General features: G+C 48.3%; 1 protein-coding gene across 1 annotated transcript in view; it reads left to right on the plus strand.

Annotated features, from left to right (window-relative positions):
- LOC132394797 (uncharacterized) overlaps positions 1 to 20,102 on the plus strand; it is a 118,455-nt gene that overhangs the window by 86,765 nt on the left and 11,588 nt on the right. Inside the window, exons 10-11 of the mRNA XM_059971204.1 lie at positions 13,299 to 13,493; positions 19,327 to 19,473. Of these exons, the coding sequence (XP_059827187.1) occupies positions 13,299 to 13,493; positions 19,327 to 19,473 (342 nt within the window). The remainder of the gene's footprint in view (positions 1 to 13,298; positions 13,494 to 19,326; positions 19,474 to 20,102) is intronic.

Below are 20,102 nucleotides of genomic sequence, written 5' to 3' on the forward strand. Positions count from 1 at the left end.
CGAGGGGAGGTTGTAGACAGAGTCCATAGAGGGGAGGTTGTAGACAGAGTCCATAGAGGGGAGGTTGTAGACAGAATCCATAGAGGGGAGGTTGTAGGCAGACACCATAGAGGGGAGGTTGTAGACAGACCCCATAGAAGGGAGGTTGTAGACAGACCCCATAGAGGGGAGGTTGTAGACAGAGTCCATAGAGGGGAGGTTGTAGACAGACTCCATAGAGGGGAGGTTGTAGACAGAGTCCATAGAGGGGAGGTTGTAGACAGACCCCATAGAGGGGAGGTTGTAGACAGAGTCTATCGAGGGGAGGTTGTAGACAGACTCCATAGAGGAGAAGTTGTAGACAGACCCCATAGAGGGGAGGTTGTAGACAGAGTCCATCGAGGGGAGGTTGTAGACAGACTCCATAGAGGAGAAGTTGTAGACAGAATCCATAGAGGGGAGGTTGTAGACAGAGTCCATAGAGTGGAGGTTGTAGACAGAATCCATAGAGTGGAGGATGTAGACAGAATCCATAGAGGGGAGGTTGTAGACAGTATCCATCGATGGGAGGTTGTAGACAGAGTCCATAGAGGGGAGGTTGTAGACAGACCCCATAGAGGGGAGGTTGTAGACAGAGTCCATAGAGGGGAGGTTGTAGACAGTCCATAGAGGGGATGTTGTAGACAGAATCCATAGAGGGGAGGTTGTAGACAGACCCCATAGAAGGGAGGTTGTAGACAGACCCCATAGAGGGGAGGTTGTAGACAGAGTCCATAGAGGGGAGGTTGTAGACAGAGTCCATAGAGGGGAGGTTGTAGACAGAGTCCATAGAGGGGAGGTTGTAGACAGAATCCTTAGAGGGGAGGTTGTAGACAGAGTCCATAGAGGGGAGGTTGTAGACAAACTCCATAGAGGAGAAGTTGTAGACAGAATCCATAGAGGGGAGGTTGTAGACAGAGTCCATAGAGGGGAGGTTGTAGACAGACTCCATAGAGGAGAAGTTGTAGACAGAATCCATAGAGGAGAAGTTGTAGACAGAATCCATAGAGGGGAGGTTGTAGACAGAATCCATAGAGGGGAGGTTGTAGACAGAGTCCATAGAGGGGAGGTTGTAGACAGAATCCATAGAGGGGAGGTTGTAGACAGAGTCCATAGAGGGGAGGTTGTAGACAGACTCCATAGAGGAGAAGTTGTAGACAGAATCCATAGAGGGGAGGTTGTAGACAGAGTCCATAGAGTGGAGGTTGTAGACAGATTCCATAGAGTGGAGGATGTAGACAGAATCCATAGAGGGGAGGTTGTAGACAGTATCCATAGAGGGGAGGTTGTAGACAGAGTCCATAGAGGGGAGGTTGTAGACAGAGTCCATAGAGGGGAGGTTGTAGACAGACCCCATAGAGGAGAGGTTGTAGACAGAGTCCATAGAGGGGAGGTTGTAGACAGACTCCATAGAGGGGAGGTTGTAGACAGACTCCATAGAGGGGAGGTTGTAGACAGAGTCCATAGAGGGGAGGTTGTAGACAGACCCCATAGAGGGGAGGTTGTAGACAGAGTCCATAGAGGGGAGGTTGTAGACAGACTCCATAGAGGGGAGGTTGTAGACAGACTCCATAGAGGGGAGGTTGTAGACAGAGTCCATAGAGGGGAGGTTGTAGACAGAATCCATAGAGGGGAGGTTGTAGACAGAGTCCATAGAGGGGAGGTTGTAGACAGACTCCATAGTGGAGAAGTTGTAGACAGAATCCATAGAGGGGAGGTTGTAGACAGAGTCCATAGAGGGGAGGTTGTAGACAGAGTCCATAGTGGGGAGGTTGTAGACAGAATCCATAGAGGGGAGGTTGTAGACAGAGTCCATAGAGGGGAGGTTGTAGACAGACTCCATAGAGAAGAAGTTGTAGACAGAATCCATAGAGGGGAGGTTGTAGACAGAGTCCATAGAGGGGAGGTTGTAGACAGAATCCATAGAGGGGAGGTTGTAGACAGAGTCCATAGAGGGGAGGTTGTAGACAGACTCCATAGAGGAGAAGTTGTAGACAGAATCCATAGAGGGGAGGTTGTAGACAGAGTCCATAGAGGGGAGGTTGTAGACAGAGTCCATAGAGGGGAGGTTGTAGACAGAATCCATAGAGGGGAGGTTGTAGACAGAGTCCATAGAGGGGAGGTTGTAGACAGACTCCATAGAGGAGAAGTTGTAGACAGAATCCATAGAGGGGAGGTTGTAGACAGAGTCCATAGAGGGGAGGTTGTAGACAGAGTCCATAGAGGGGAGGTTGTAGACAGAGTCCATAGAGGAGAAGTTGTAGACAGAATCCATAGAGGGGAGGTTGTAGACAGAATCCATAGAGGGGAGGTTGTAGACAGAGTCCATAGAGGGGAGGTTGTAGACAGAGTCCATAGAGGGGAGGTTGTAGACAGAATCCATGGAGGGGAGGTTGTAGACAGAGTCCATAGAGGGGAGGTTGTAGACAGACTCCATAGAGGAGAAGTTGTAGACAGAATCCAAAGAGGGGAGGTTGTAGACAGAGTCCATAGAGTGGAGGTTGTGGACAGAATCCATAGAGTGGAGGATGTAGACAGAATCCATAGAGGGGAGGTTGTAGACAGTATCCATCGATGGGAGGTTGTAGACAGTGTCCATAGAGGGGAGAATGTAGACAGAGTCCATAGAGGGGAGGTTGTAGACAGTCCATAGAGGGGAGGTTGTAGACAGACCCCATAGAGGGGAGGTTGTAGACAGAGTCCATAGAGGGGAGGTTGTAGACAGTCCATAGAGGGGAGGTTGTAGACAGAGTCCATAGAGGGGAGAATGTAGACAGAGTCCATAGAGGGGAGGTTGTAGACAGTCCATAGAGGGGAGGTTGTAGACAGACCCCATAGAGGGGAGGTTGTAGACAGAGTCCATAGAGGGGAGGTTGTAGACAGTCCATAGAGGGGAGGTTGTTGACAGAGTCCATAGAGGGGAGGTTGTAGACAGACCCCATAGAGGGGAGGTTGTAGACAGAGTCCATAGAGGGGATGTTGTAGACAGTCCATAGAGGGGATGTTGTAGACAGAATCCATGGAGGGGAGGTTGTAGACAGACCCCATAGAAGGGAGGTTGTAGACAGACCCCATAGAGAGGAGGTTGTAGACAGAGTCCATAGAGGGGAGGTTGTAGACAGAGTCCATAGAGGGGAGGTTGTAGACAGAATCCATAGAGGGGAGGTTGTCGACAGAGTCCATAGAGGGGAGGTTGTAGACAGAGTCCATAGAGGGGAGGTTGTAGACAGAGTCCATCGAGGGGAGGTTGTAGACAGAGTCCATCGAGGGGAGGTTGTAGACAGAGTCCATAGAGGGGAGGTTGTAGACAGAGTCCATAGAGGGGAGGTTGTAGACAGAATCCATAGAGGGGAGGTTGTTGACAGACTCCATAGAGGAGAGGTTGTAGACAGTCCATAGAGGGGAGGTTGTCGACAGAGTCCATAGAGGGGAGGTTGTAGACAGACTCCATAGAGGGGAGGTTGTTGACAGACTCCATAGAGGGGAGGTTGTAGACAGAGTCCATAGAGGGGAGGTTGTAGACAGACCCCATAGAGGGGAGGTTGTAGACAGAGTCCATCGAGGGGAGGTTGTAGACAGACTCCATAGAGGAGAAGTTGTAGACAGACCCCATAGAGGGGAGGTTGTAGACAGAGTCCATCGAGGGGAGGTTGTAGACAGACTCCATAGAGGAGAAGTTGTAGACAGAATCCATAGAGGGGAGGTTGTAGACAGAGTCCATAGAGTGGAGGTTGTAGACAGAATCCATAGAGTGGAGGATGTAGACAGAATCCATAGAGGGGAGGTTGTAGACAGTATCCATCGATGGGAGGTTGTAGACAGAGTCCATAGAGTGGAGGTTGTAGACAGAATCCATAGAGGGGAGGTTGTAGACAGAGTCCATAGAGGGGAGGTTGTAGACAGACCCCATAGAGGGGAGGTTGTAGACAGAGTACATAGAGGGGAGGTTGTAGACAGTCCATAGAGGGGATGTTGTAGACAGAATCCATAGAGGGGAGGTTGTAGACAGACCCCATAGAAGGGAGGTTGTAGACAGACCCCATAGAGGGGAGGTTGTAGACAGAGTCCATAGAGGGGAGGTTGTAGACAGAGTCCATAGAGGGGAGGTTGTAGACAGAATGCATAGAGGGGAGGTTGTCGACAGAGTCCATAGAGGGGAGGTTGTAGACAGAGTCCATAGAGGGGAGGTTGTAGACAGAGTCCTTCGAGGGGAGGTTGTAGACAGAGTCCATCGAGGGGAGGTTGTAGACAGAGTCCATAGAGGGGAGGTTGTAGACAGAGTCCATCGAGGGGAGGTTGTAGACAGAGTCCATAGAGGGGAGGTTGTAGACAGATTCCATAGAGGGGAGGTTGTCGACAGAGTCCATAGAGGGGAGGTTGTCGACAGAGTCCATAGAGGGGAGGTTGTAGACAGACTCCATAGAGGGGAGGTTGTAGACAGACTCCATAGAGGGGAGGTTGTAGACAGAGTCCATAGAGGGGAGGTTGTAGACAGACCCCATAGAGGGGAGGTTGTAGACAGAGTCCATCGAGGGGAGGTTGTAGACAGAGTCCATCGAGGGGAGGTTGTAGACAGAGTCCATCGAGGGGAGGTTGTAGACAGAGTCCATAGAGGGGAGGTTGTAGACAGAGTCCATCGAGGGGAGGTTGTAGACAGACCCCATAGAGGGGAGGTTGTAAACAGAGTCCATAGAGGGGAGGTTGTAGACAGAGTCCATAGAGGGGAGGTTGTAGACAGACCCCATAGAGGGGAGGTTGTAGACAGAGTCCATAGAGGGGAGGTTGTAGACAGAGTCCATAGAGGGGAGGTTGTAGACAGAGTCCATAGAGGGGAGGTTGTAGACAGACTCCATAGAGGGAGGTTGTAGACAGAGTCCATAGAGGGGAGGTTGTAGACAGAATCCATAGAGGGGAGGTTGTAGACAGAGTCCATAGAGGGGTGGTTGTAGACAGAATCCATAGAGGGGAGGTTGTAGACAGAGTCCATAGAGGGGAGGTTGTAGACAGACTCCATAGAGGAGAAGTTGTAGACAGAATCCATAGAGGGGAAGTTGTAGACAGAGTCCATAGAGGGGAGGTTGTAGACAGAGTCCATAGAGGGGAGGTTGTAGACAGAATCCATAGAGGGGAGGTTGTAGACAGAGTCCATAGAGGGGAGGTTGTAGACAGTCCATAGAGGGGAGGTTGTAAACAGAGTCCATAGAGGGGAGGTTGTAGACAGAGTCCATCGAGGGGAGGTTGTAGACAGAGTCCATAGAGGGGAGGTTGTAGACAGAATTCATAGAGGGGAGGTTGTCGACAGAGTCCATCGAGGGGAGGTTGTCGACAGAGTCCATAGAGGGGAGGTTGTAGACAGACCCCATAGAGGGGAGGTTGTAGACAGTCCATAGAGGGGAGGTTGTCGACAGTCCATAGAGGGGAGGTTGTAGACAGTCCATAGAGGGGAGGTTGTCGACAGAGTCCATAGAGGGGAGGTTGTAGACAGAGTCCATAGAGGGGAGGTTGTAGACAGAGTCCATCGAGGGGAGGTTGTAGACAGAGTCCATCGAGGGGAGGTTGTAGACAGAGTCCATAGAGGGGAGGTTGTAGACAGAGTCCATAGAGGGGAGGTTGTAGACAGAATCCATAGAGGGGAGGTTGTTGACAGACTCCATAGAGGAGAGGTTGTAGACAGTCCATAGAGGGGAGGTTGTCGACAGAGTCCATAGAGGGGAGGTTGTAGACAGACTCCATAGAGGGGAGGTTGTTGACAGACTCCATAGAGGGGAGGTTGTAGACAGAGTCCATAGAGGGGAGGTTGTAGACAGACCCCATAGAGGGGAGGTTGTAGACAGAGTCCATCGAGGGGAGGTTGTAGACAGACTCCATAGAGGAGAAGTTGTAGACAGACCCCATAGAGGGGAGGTTGTAGACAGAGTCCATCGAGGGGAGGTTGTAGACAGACTCCATAGAGGAGAAGTTGTAGACAGAATCCATAGAGGGGAGGTTGTAGACAGAGTCCATAGAGTGGAGGTTGTAGGCAGAATCCATAGAGTGGAGGATGTAGACAGAATCCATAGAGGGGAGGTTGTAGACAGTATCCATCGATGGGAGGTTGTAGACAGAGTCCATAGAGTGGAGGTTGTAGACAGAATCCATAGAGGGGAGGTTGTAGACAGAGTCCATAGAGGGGAGGTTGTAGACAGACCCCATAGAGGGGAGGTTGTAGACAGAGTACATAGAGGGGAGGTTGTAGACAGTCCATAGAGGGGATGTTGTAGACAGAATCCATAGAGGGGAGGTTGTAGACAGACCCCATAGAAGGGAGGTTGTAGACAGACCCCATAGAGGGGAGGTTGTAGACGGAGTCCATAGAGGGGAGGTTGTAGACAGAGTCCATAGAGGGGAGGTTGTAGACAGAATGCATAGAGGGGAGGTTGTCGACAGAGTCCATAGAGGGGAGGTTGTAGACAGAGTCCATAGAGGGGAGGTTGTAGACAGAGTCCTTCGAGGGGAGGTTGTAGACAGAGTCCATCGAGGGGAGGTTGTAGACAGAGTCCATAGAGGGGAGGTTGTAGACAGAGTCCATCGAGGGGAGGTTGTAGACAGAGTCCATAGAGGGGAGGTTGTAGACAGATTCCATAGAGGGGAGGTTGTCGACAGAGTCCATAGAGGGGAGGTTGTCGACAGAGTCCATAGAGGGGAGGTTGTAGACAGACTCCATAGAGGGGAGGTTGTAGACAGACTCCATAGAGGGGAGGTTGTAGACAGAGTCCATAGAGGGGAGGTTGTAGACAGACCCCATAGAGGGGAGGTTGTAGACAGAGTCCATCGAGGGGAGGTTGTAGACAGAGTCCATCGAGGGGAGGTTGTAGACAGAGTCCATCGAGGGGAGGTTGTAGACAGAGTCCATAGAGGGGAGGTTGTAGACAGAGTCCATCGAGGGGAGGTTGTAGACAGACCCCATAGAGGGGAGGTTGTAAACAGAGTCCATAGAGGGGAGGTTGTAGACAGAGTCCATAGAGGGGAGGTTGTAGACAGACCCCATAGAGGGGAGGTTGTAGACAGAGTCCATAGAGGGGAGGTTGTAGACAGAGTCCATAGAGGGGAGGTTGTAGACAGAGTCCATAGAGGGGAGGTTGTAGACAGACTCCATAGAGGGAGGTTGTAGACAGAGTCCATAGAGGGGAGGTTGTAGACAGAATCCATAGAGGGGAGGTTGTAGACAGAGTCCATAGAGGGGTGGTTGTAGACAGAATCCATAGAGGGGAGGTTGTAGACAGAGTCCATAGAGGGGAGGTTGTAGACAGACTCCATAGAGGAGAAGTTGTAGACAGAATCCATAGAGGGGAAGTTGTAGACAGAGTCCATAGAGGGGAGGTTGTAGACAGAGTCCATAGAGGGGAGGTTGTAGACAGAATCCATAGAGGGGAGGTTGTAGACAGAGTCCATAGAGGGGAGGTTGTAGACAGTCCATAGAGGGGAGGTTGTAAACAGAGTCCATAGAGGGGAGGTTGTAGACAGAGTCCATCGAGGGGAGGTTGTAGACAGAGTCCATAGAGGGGAGGTTGTAGACAGAATTCATAGAGGGGAGGTTGTCGACAGAGTCCATCGAGGGGAGGTTGTCGACAGAGTCCATAGAGGGGAGGTTGTAGACAGACCCCATAGAGGGGAGGTTGTAGACAGTCCATAGAGGGGAGGTTGTCGACAGTCCATAGAGGGGAGGTTGTAGACAGTCCATAGAGGGGAGGTTGTCGACAGAGTCCATAGAGGGGAGGTTGTCGACAGAGTCCATAGAGGGGAGGTTGTAGACAGAGTACATAGAGGGGAGGTTGTAGACAGAGTCCATAGAGGGGAGGTTGTCGACAGAGTCCATAGAGGGGAGGTTGTAGACAGACTCCATAGAGGGGAGGTTGTAGACAGAGTCCATAGAGTGGAGGTTGTAGACAGACTCCATAGAGGGGAGGTTGTAGACAGACCCCATAGTGGGGAGGTTGTAGACAGAGTCCATAGAGGGGAGGTTGTAGACAGACTCCATAGAGGGGAGGTTGTAGACAGACCCCATAGAGGGGAGGTTGTAGCCAGAGTCCATAGAGGGGAGGTTGTAGACATTGTCCATAGAGGGGAGGTTGTCGACAGAGTCCATAGAGGGGATGTTGTAGACAGAATCCATAGAGGGGAGCTTGTAGACAGACCCCATAGAGGGGAGGTTGTAGACAGACCCCATAGAGGGGAGGTTGTAGACAGAGTCCATAGAGGGGAGGTTGTAGACAGAGTCCATAGAGGGGAGGTTGTAGACAGAGTCCATAGAGGGGGGGTTGTAGACAGACCCCATAGAGGGGAGGTTGTAGACAGAATCCATAGAGGGGAGGTTGTAGACAGAGTCCATAGAGGGGAGGTTGTAGACAGAATTCATAGAGGGGAGGTTGTAGACAGAGTCCATAGAGGGGAGGTTGTAGACAGAATCCATAGAGGGGAGGTTGTAGACAGAGTCCATAGAGGGGAGGTTGTAGACAGACCCCATAGAGGGGAGGTTGTAGACAGAGTCCATAGAGGGGAGGTTGTAGACAGAGTCCATAGAGGGGAGGTTGTAGACAGAGTCCATAGAGGGGAGGTTGTAGACAGAGTCCATAGAGGGGAGGTTGTAGACAGACTCCATAGAGGGGAGGTTGTAGACAGAGTCCATAGAGGGGAGGTTGTAGACAGAGTCCATAGAGGGGAGGTTGTAGACAGACCCCATAGAGGGGAGGTTGTAGACAGACTCCATAGAGGGGAGGTTGTAGACAGAGTCCATAGAGGGGAGGTTGTAGACAGAGTCCATAGAGGGGAGTTTGTAGACAGACCCCATAGAGGGGAGGTTGTAGACAGACTCCATAGAGGGGAGGTTGTAGACAGACTCCATAGAGGGGAGGTTGTAGACAGACTCCATAGAGGGGAGGTTGTAGACAGAATCCATAGAGGGGAGGTTGTAGACAGAATACATAGAGGGGAGGTTGTAGACAGAGTCCATAGAGTGGAGGTTGTAGACAGAATCCATAGAGGGGAGGTTGTAGACAGAATCCATAGAGGGGAGGTTGTAGACAGACTCCATAGAGGAGAAGTTGTAGACAGAATCCATAGAGGGGAGGTTGTAGACAGAGTCCATAGAGTGGAGGTTGTAGACAGAATCCATAGAGGGGAGGTTGTAGACAGACTCCATAGAGTAGAAGTTGTAGACAGACACCATAGAGGGGAGGTTGTAGACAGAGTCCATAGAGGGGAGGTTGTAGACAGAATCCATAGAGGGGAGGTTGTAGACAGAATCCATCGAGGGGAGGTTGTAGACAGAGTCCATAGAGTGGAGTTTGTAGACAGAATCCATAGAGGGGAGGTTGTAGACAGAGTCCATAGAGGGGAGGTTGTAGAGAGAATCCATAGAGGGGAGGTTGTAGACAGAATCCATAGAGGGGAGGTTGTAGACAGAGTCCATCGAGGGGAGGTTGTAGACAGAATCCATAGAGGGGAGGTTGTAGACAGAGTCCATAGAGGGGAGGTTGTAGAGAGAATCCATAGAGGGGAGGTTGTAGACAGAGTCCATAGAGGGGAGGTTGTAGACAGAATCCATAGAGGAGAGGTTGTAGACAGTCCATAGAGGGGAGGTTGTAGACAGATTCCATAGTGGGGAGGTTGTAGACAGAATCCATAGAGGGGTGGTTGTAGACAGACTCCATAGAGGGGAGGTTGTAGACAGACACCATAGAGGGGAGGTTGTAGACAGACTCCATAGAGGGGAGATCGTAGACAGACTCCATAGAGGAGAGGTTGTAGTCAGTCCATAGAGGGGAGGTTGTAGACAGAGTCCATAGAGGGGAGGTTGTAGACAGAGTCCATAGAGGGGAAGTTGTAGACAGTCCATAGAGGGGAGGTTGTAGTCAGAGTCCATAGAGGGGAGGTTGTAGACACTCCATAGAGGGGAGGTTGTAGACAGACTGCATAGAGGGGAGGTTGTAGACAGAGTCCATAGAGGGGAGGTTGTAGACAGAATCCATAGAGGAGAGGTTGTAGACAGAGTCCATAGAGGGGAGGTTGTAGACAGAGTCCATAGAGGGGAGGTTGTAGAGAGAATCCATAGAGGGGAGGTTGTAGACAGAGTCCATAGAGGGGAGGTTGTAGACAGAATCCATAGAGGAGAGGTTGTAGACAGTCCATAGAGGGGAGGTTGTAGACAGACCCCATAGAGGGGAGGTTGTAGACAGAATCCATAGAGGGGAGGTTGTAGACAGAATCCATAGAGGGGAGGTTGTAGACAGACTCCATAGAGGGGAGGTTGTAGACAGACACCATAGAGGGGAGGTTGTAGACAGACTCCATAGAGGGGAGATTGTAGACAGACTCCATAGAGGAGAGGTTGTAGTCAGTCCATAGAGGGGATGTTGTAGACAGAGTCCATAGAGGGGAGGTTGTAGACAGAGTCCATAGAGGGGAGGTTGTAGACAGTCCATAGAGGGGAGGTTGTAGTCAGAGTCCATAGAGGGGAGGTTGTAGACACTCCATAGAGGGGAGGTTGTAGACAGACTGCAAAGAGGGGAGGTTGTAGACAGAGTCCATAGAGGGGAGGTTGTAGACAGAATCCATAGAGGAGAGTTTGTAGACAGAGTCCATAGAGGGGAGGTTGTAGACAGAGTCCATAGAGGGGAGGTTGTAGACAGAGTCCATCGAGGGGAGGTTGTAGACAGAGTCCATAGAGGGGAGGTTGTAGACAGAGTCCATAGAGGGGAGGTTGTAGACAGAGTCCATAGAGGGGAGGTTGTAGACAGAGTCCATAGAGGGGAGGTTGTAGACAGAATCCATGGAGGGGAGGTTGTAGACAGACTCCATATAGACAGAATCCATAGAGGGGAGGTTGTAGACAGACTCCATAGAGGGGAGGTTGTAGACAGACTCCATATAGACAGAATCCATAGAGGGGAGGTTGTAGACAGAATCCATAGACGGGAGGTTGTAGACAGAGTCCATATAGACAGAATCCATAGAGGGGAGGTTGTAGACAGACTCCATAGAGGGGACGTTGTAGACAGACTCCATATAGACAGAATCCATAGAGGGGAGGTTGTAGACAGAATCCATAGAGGGGAGGTTGTAGACAGAGTCCATAGAGGGGAGGTTGTAGACAGAATCCATAGAGGGGAGGTTGTAGACAGAGTCCATAGAGGGGAGGTTGTAGACAGAATCCATAGAGGGGAGGTTGTAGACAGAGTCCATAGAGGGGAGGTTGTAGACAGACTCCATAGAGGGGAGGTTGTAGACAGAGTCCATAGAGGAGAAGTTGTAGACAGACTCCATAGAGGGGAGGTTGTAGACAGAGTCCATAGAGGGGAGGTTGTAGACAGAGTCCATAGAGGGGAGGTTGTAGACAGACTCCATAGAGGGGAGGTTGTAGACAGAGTCCATAGAGGGGAGGTTGTAGACAGAGTCCATAGAGGGGAGGTTGTAGACAGACACCATATAGACAGAGTCCATAGAGGGGAGGTTGTAGACAGTCCATAGAGGGGAGGTTGTAGACAGAGTCCATAGAGGGGAGGTTGTAGACAGACACCATATAGACAGAGTCCATAGAGGGGAGGTTGTAGACAGACCCCATAGAGGGGAGGTTGTAGACAGAATCCATAGAGGGGAGGTTGTAGACAGATTCCATAGAGGGGAGGTTGTAGACAGACTCCATAGAGGGGAGGTTGTAGACAGAGTCCATCGAGGGGAGGTTGTAGACAGAGTCCATAGAGGGGAGGTTGTAGACAGACTCCATAGAGGGGAGGTTGTAGACAGACACCATAGAGGGGAGGTTGTAGACAGAGTCCATAGAGGGGAGGTTGTAGACAGAATCCATAGAGGAGAGGTTGATTTCCATGCTGTGCTAGGCTGTGTTCATAATCCCTGCAGTTTCTCACAGTCATGGGAGAACAGTTGCCACCCCACGTCATGATGCATCCAGATACAAGGCATTTTATGGTGCAGCAATAAAAGTTGGTGAGGGTCACCCTGGACAGCATTCTGAAGAAGTAGAAGCATTGGTTGGAGCAGGACAGGATATTGGTGATGTTTATTCCTTGCAGCTTTCAAAGCTTTGGACCTCAGCACTGTTGATGCAAACAAGAGTATGTGTGCTGCCCCCTTCTCTGTAGCCAATGATCACTTACTGTGGGTTAATGCACTCAGGGCTGGAGTGTACAGTAACAACAGGTTCATAGTATCAACACACCAGAAGGAAGTGGAGCAGGAATTGGCCACCAGGCACCTTGCATTTGCAATGTCCTTCAATATGATAGAAGCCTGTTGATACTGGGATCAACTCCAACAACCTCGGCAAATTTACTGGAATGTGGAAAATTCTCTTCGCCAAAGCAGGTTGGGGCACTTTCACCAGAAGGTCAGCAGAATTTCAAAAAGGTGGCTCGACCCCACCTTCCAAAGAGTGATTCCAAAGAAATGAATAAATAAAAATATGATAGAAACATGGACATATGGACGGAAGGACAGGAGGGGAGATGGACATGTGGATGGAGAGTCAGGAGGGGAGATGGACATGTGGACGGAGGGACAGGCAAGCAGAGGGACAGGGTGACAGAAAGCAGATAGAGGGACAGGGGAATAGATCAATAGGAAGAAATGGGCCAAGAATAGATAGGCAGACAAATAGACAGGTGGATGGATGTACAAGTGTGCAGAGGGACACCAACCAGAGAGATACAGGAGGAGAGTGAACAGGTGGAGAAAGGGATGCCTGTACAAATGAACAAAGGGACAGACAGACAGAAACACATCTGACAGTGAGATGGGCAGACCAAAATGGAGGAGAAACTGGACAGGTGAACAGGTGGACACACAGACAGATAGATAAACAGACAGAAAGGCAGACAAGGCTACAAGTGCCAACAACACACATACAGTTCAGATGCATAAATGGGTTGATCTGCTACATTAACAGAAAAGTTTTATTGGTTTCTATATTGGTCCACAATATTGCGACAGGGTCTTTCAGTGATACCCTTTTCTAAAACAGAGAAAAGCAATTTACTGTTTCCAGTATTATGATTGGTAGCACAGTCGGCTCCTGAGACAGGTGGGTGCTGTGGTTGGATCTAAGGAGGAGAATCGATGAGGAATGTGACTGACCAGCTGCATTATAGGAAAGGAAGGAAGTACTGTAGAACTTCAGCTCTGGATGTCAGGTTACTTCTGAAGTGGGTCTCTAGAAAAACACCAGAGTTTCCAATTTCTGAAGTCACATTTTCAATGCTCCTATCCAAGATGCTTATTCTTCCTAGATCTTGAACAAAGGGCATCTGCTACACTATGACACAGTTGAGAGGTCCACCAACACTTCATTCCTGGTTAACATCACACAAGACATGATACCGTACTTCCGCATTGTGGCCTATTATTTCGCTGACATCAATGGCGTTAGAGAGCTGGTCTCAGACTCAGTGCGTTTGGAGGTGGAGGACCTATGTGACATAAAGGTATGTGGTTGTTTCCTTCATACTTTGAGGGTCTGTTAGTTACTCTGCTAATTGATGCTTGGCAAGTGTAAGACTTGCATTAATAAGCAGACCCCCATATGTGAGACATCTGAACCTTTTTTATTGGTTGCTAACAGCCTCAAGTTAAATTGAGTTTATTGTCAGATTGGTAATTGGTAATAAGCTACAATGACAAATGTTACTTTGTATGTCATCCATACGCAGCGTTCCACCACATCAGTTCAAAGGTTGAAAGGTTCATTTATTATCAAAGTGTGCATGCAGTACACATCTCCGAGATTTGTCTTCTCCAGAAAGCCATGAAACAAGGAATACCATGGTAGCTGCTCAAAGAGAAACAGCAAACCTATGCATCTGCACAAAAAAATAAACCCCTCCCTGAAACCCCCGCTCCCCTGTGCAAACCATAAGAACATTGACTCCAAACCCTCCTCCCCCAACAAAAAATGAGAAAGAATGAGTGAAGGCACAGAGTATAAAAACCATAACTCTGAAAAAGTCCATAGTCCAAAAATCCAGAAACGCAGAAGCTCAGTAACAACCTCCGACATCATCAAAAGAGAGGGACACCACTCAGATGCAGAGGCCTGGCCTCCAGGCACGGCAAGCCACCAAAACAGCGATGAGCCAGCACACAGTCTCCTAAGGTATTACAAGGACAAGGCAATAACAGAATACAGAATAAAGTAAGATAGAAGGCATTGGACAGCTAGATTGTGAGGTCAAGAGTCCATCTCATTGTATGAGAAATCCATTCCAATTATTCTATAGCTGCAGGGTCCAAGCTACCCTTAAGCCTGGTGGTACCTGCTATCAGGTGTTGTATCTTCTGCCCAATGGGGGAGCAGAGAAGAGAGGAAGATGGGTGTAGAAGTGGGTCTTTGATAATGATGACTGCTTTTCCAAAGCAGTCAGAAGAGTAGTTAAAATTCATAGAGGGGAGGTTGTTTCTCATGATGTGCTGGCTGTGTCCACAAATCTCTGTGGTTTATGTATAAACACACATATACGCAGGTGCAGTGGCAAACTTACTTGCAACAGAGTCATCATATATTGCATCTGATACACAATGTTTACAAGAAAAACTTGTTATACATAAATAATACTAAATTATGCAAGAAAGCGCACAATAAGAACATGTGAAGTTCATTGTATTGTAAAATTGTCAATGTAGCCATAGTGTTTCTCTACTGAGATTGTGATTAAGTTATGAAGGTTGGTTCAAGAACTAAATGATTAAAGGGAACCTGATGGCGTCGGACTTCAGGCTTCTTTGCCTCCTGCCCGATGATAGATGCAAAAAGATGTCAGGTATCGTTGCGGATAGATGATCCCTTCTTGAGGCAGCACCTCCTGTAGGTACTAGTGATGGAGGGGAGAGATGCACCGTGATGTATGGTGCTGAGTCCACTACTCTGCAGCTCCCTACTTTCCTGCGCATTTGAATTGACGTACCAGGCCATGATACATTCAGACAGCATACTTTCATCGGCACATCTGTAGAAGCTTGGAATAAGTCCTGATGAAGGGTCTTGGCCTGAAACCTCGATAGCTTAGTCCCCTCGCTAGATGCTGCCAGACCTACTGAGTTCCTCTAGCATTTTGTATATGTCACTCAAGATTCCCAGCATCCACAGAATCCTTTAAATCTGCAGAAATTTGTTAGAGCGTTCAGTGACATCCCAAACCTTCTAAGAAAGTAGATACTGGCCCAGCTTCCTTGTGATTGCATCAGTGTGCCGGGCCCACATACAGATATGGGACAGGAGATGGACATGGAACAATATTTCTTTATGTTAGTTCCTTGCCAGAAAGTCTGGACTGGGTTAAAATTGCCCTGAGTTTGTGTCCCTATCGTTGGTTGTGTGAAACCATGCTTTTTACTTTAAACAAACTTATTGACATGATGTCCTGACTAATGTTTGCCCCTCGAATGACATGACAAAAAATATTTTCCTATTTGCGGATCTTGCAGTGTTAGCTAGACATCACAGGTATATCATAGGCTCCATAACTTCCATTTGCATCAACAAAATATTTCTGGCAAATGGCTGTCATTGGAAAGATGTTAGCCCATTTTCAAACAGCAAGACCCCACAATCTGCAAAGGTTTTGTGCTGTTGTTTGAGCATAGTGAATTCAAGGAAGACAGAGATTAGCTGTCACTGTCTCTGCACATTGAACCATGCAGTGAAGCATCATTTGTGTCAAATCAAATCAGAATTAGATTAATGCAAATTATTTTTTATTGAACATCTGAAGTCATTCTGAGGGGACAACATTTCACTAATTTCCTCACAGGGAATTGATGGGGCTGGGTATTGGAGCCTTGGTTCCCTGCCCTGATTGAAGATGGCCCTATGATGCAGCAGGTAGTACCACTGCCTTACAGCCCTACAGATGATAAAATATGGGAAGAGAATTAGGCCATTTGGCCCATCGAGTCAGTTCCACCATTTCATCATGGCTGATTCATTTTTCCTTTCAGCCCCAATCCCCCGCCTTCCTCCCCCCCCATATCCCTCATCCCCTGACCAATCAAGAATCTATCCACCTCTGCCTTAAATATACATAAAGGCAGCTTCAGCAGCTGCCCGTGGTAATGAATTCCACAGATTCACCACTGTCTGGCTAAAAAAATTTCCTCCTCATCTCCATTTTGAAAGGACGCCTCTCTATTGTGAAGCTGTGTCCTCTGCTCTTAGACTCTCCCACCACAGGAGATATTCTCCCAACTGTTACGTATTCAGGCAACAATAAATTTATGAGTTCGGCAAGGGTTTTTTATAACAAACAACATGTTTATTAAACACAGAAAACAAACCCCCCCCCCAAAAGTAAACAAACACCAACGCAACCAGAAATCAGCTGCTGTGCGGCAGCCCAAACAGTTCTTAAAGCGATATTGCAAAAACAGTTCTTTAAAGTTCGATATGCTCACAGTCCATTTAAAAGGAGAGACTTTATAAGACGATTTAAAGTCTCTTTCACGTCGCTTTGCTTCGATCCCCCGGCGTCGAACTTCCCACGAAGAATTTACGAAATGAAACGGCTTAAAGGCACTGACCTTTCCTTCCTCACTATCCTCAATCCTTTCTAGTATTCCCAGGGATTAACACGAAGATAGTCAATGAAATCCTTCCAAATAAGGATCAAACAAAGATCAAAACCCGTTTCACCGTAGAAAGCGATTCTCTTCGATCTTTAACTCCCGAACTTCGATCTTCACTCTCCACTGATTTCTCGAACTAGCAGAATCGTAAAGAACCTGCTGGCAATGACCTTTTAAACTTTAGGCATTAGATAAAACTTCATCTTTCAACCAAACTGCGTCATCACTTAAATCACGCAGTGGCATGAAGTCGACTTGGCAAATCCAGCCATGAACTGCCCCTCCTCACAGGGTGGGGTCTACCTTTTATAAGTTTGTAAAAAAAACGTGTCACATGATCTCTACTGGCGGGAAAATGACGTCACTCCACCATCACAAGACCATTACCTCAAGTCCAGTACAGCTTCAACCCCAGTCACGTGACAAGGGTACCACTGTCATGTGTCACGAGTATGTAACACAACATCCATTCTATCAAGGCCTTTTACAACTCAATAGGTTTCAATTAGATCACCCTTCATTCTTCTGAATCCATGGTGTTCAATCTAGATCTCCATCGGTGTGTGTGTGTGTGTGTGTGTAGAGTTTGTATGTTCTCCCTGTGACAAGGTGTGTTTCCCTGGTGGTCCAGATTCCTCTAGCATGTGGGTCAGAGTGTTAACTGGCCCATGTAATTTGTTGCTAGAGTGTGGGTTGGAGTAGAAGTGTCAGTTGATGGGAATGTGGGGAGAATAATACTGTGGGAAATTAGTGGGGACATAGGATGGCATAGATTTTGCATAGACTCATTGGGCACAATATCCTTCTTGCCTATCATCTGATGTAAATGTCAGGTTACTTTGGAAGTTCATCACTGGAAGGTCTGGATGTCTGGAAGATCACACACTGAGGTTTCTTGGTGTTTCCATCCTGAAGTCGATTTGCCTTTAACTCCGTCGGGCAACTGCTGCTGGACCAACATCCACATTACGAGAGTTGGAACATTTATGGGCAAGTGAGATAGAATAGGGTTGTTTCCTCTGCAGCACGGGAGACCTGATATAAGTTTATAAAATTATGAGATGCATAGATAGTATAAGCAGCTGGTATTTCTGTGTCAGGGTTAAAATGTCTAATACCAGTTAAGGTGAGGGGGGAAAGTTGAAAGGAGATGCTCGAGTCTAGATAATTGACACGGAGGGAGGTGGGTGTCTGGAATCCACTGCCAGGGGTGGTGCTGGAGGAAGTATGATGGGGCTGTTTAAGAGGCTCTTAGCTAAGGGAATTTCTCCAGATGTACCATAGAGAACATTCTAACTGGCTGCATCCCTGTCTGGTATGGGTGGGCGGGTGGTGGGTCTACTGTGCAGGACTGAAGTAAGCTGCAGAGAGTTGTAACCTTAGCCGGCTCCATCATGCATCTGTAGCATCTTCAATGAGCAATGCCTCAAAAAGCTGGCATCCATCATTAAGGACACCCCTCACCCAGGTCATGACTTGTTCTCATTGCTACCATCAGTTATGGAACCTGAAAGCACACACTCAGTGATTCAGGACAGCTTCTTCCCCTCTGCCGTCCGATTTCTGAATGGACATTGAACCCATGAACACTACCTCACTACTTTTTTTATTTTCTATTTTTGCACTATTTATTTCATTTAACTATATATACTGTAATTCACAGATTTTTATCGATTATTATGAATTGCATGGTACTGCTTCCATAAAGTTAACAAGCTTATTAAACCTGATTCTGAATATGCAGAGAATGGGAAGACGTAGACCATGTGCAGACATAAGTTTAAGTAGTTTGGTAAAACACTGTAGACTGGTGAGCCTATTCCTGTGATGTCCTGTTGTATATTCTAAGAGGTGGGGGAGTACGACTGATGAATTGCTCTGAGAGTCGGCATTGACTCAACAGAGTGAGTGACATCCTTCTGTGGCCACAGAACATAACAGCATAATTATGCCATTCAGCCATGAAAGCTTCTCTGCGATTCAATCATGGTTATTTTTTATTCAACCCCATTGTCCGACTTTCTCCCTATTACTCCCAATCCAACCCTCTCCCCCTCAACGATCAGGAAGCTATCAATCTCTGTATTAAATACCCCAATGACTTGGTGTCTACAGCCAACTGTGGCAACAAACTCGACAGATTGACTGAATGAAGAAAATTGCTCCTCATATCATCGATGGAGCAATACCTTATCTCCCGCCTAGATAGCCTCCTGCCTGCTGGCATGAACATTCAACTCACAGACCTCTGTTGATACCCCTGCTCCCCCCTTACCCCATCCCTATCTATAATTTTGGTCTGGTTCTCTTTCTCTTTTCCCCCTACTACAATCTCCCTCCGGGTCTACCTTTCTTTCTATTTTATTTCCCATAATTCTCCACCTTCCCCCAGCTCATTTCCCTCCAGCCTATCACTTCCCAGCTCTCTACTTCATCCCTCCCCCCACTTTTTATCCACCCCCCCTCGACCATCCCATGTTACTTCACTCCTGATGAAGGGTTTCGGCCCGAAACGTCATCACTACCTCCTCCTATAGATGCTGAGTTCTGCCAGCATTTTGTGTTTTTAGATATGGATGTTAGTTTGTTTTTGACCTTGGTCTCTATCAAGAGCTGTCTGATGTAAACCGGCCATTGGGGATTGGGCTATGAGTCAGGGACAGGGACTGAAGTGCTGGCATTCATTCCGACCCTTTACAGTTCCAGATGGTGCCCAGGTTTCTGGAGGAGAAGGACCAGAAAGACCTTCTGCTGTCCGTTTTCACCAACAGTACGGCGAGCATCCACGTGAAAGCGGTGGATGGGCAGCTCTCGAGAGCTCACGTGGACCTTAGCACCTACCAGCAGGTGAGAAGCTCCACTGGGCAATGTGCATGCAAAAGGGCTGGTGTACGGTCTTATTGAAATCTACCGGATCTGGAAGACCCAGATAGGGTGAACATAGAAAGGATTAGTGGGAGAGCACAGCCTCAGATTAAAAGGATGTTACTTTATAACTGAGATGAGGAGGAATTTCTTCTGCCAGAGGGTTGTGCATTTGTGAAATTTTCTTTCCCAGTGAGAGCTCTGGGATAATAATATTCTTCGGCTATGCTCTGGGTACAGTTTGGTCCTCACCAATGAATCAAAGCACATGCCTTTACCCAGGTTTGACACTCCTCCCAGCAGTTGCCCCAGGAACCCTGATTTTCCTTGAGCGATCCAGTGACCAGCTTGAGGTGGTGGAATTTCAGCCCCGAAGACGCGAGGGAATGAAGCGAGCGGAAACCCCTTTGCCCGGAGGGCCGCGAAGCTTTAGACTTTGCTGCCACACCCGTGGATTCAGTCCAGGAAGAGAGCAGACTTACTCCCGGTGTGCAGACAGTTCGAGAAGGTGGATCTGAGACAGATGACCTGCCATTTTACTGATGAGTGGCAGAATGGGTTCAAGGGGCTTACTAGATCTGGTGCCGCCATCCTAAATCCCACTGCCTCAA

This window comes from Hypanus sabinus, chromosome 5, assembly GCF_030144855.1.
Source record: "Hypanus sabinus isolate sHypSab1 chromosome 5, sHypSab1.hap1, whole genome shotgun sequence".
NCBI lineage: Eukaryota > Metazoa > Chordata > Chondrichthyes > Myliobatiformes > Dasyatidae > Hypanus > Hypanus sabinus.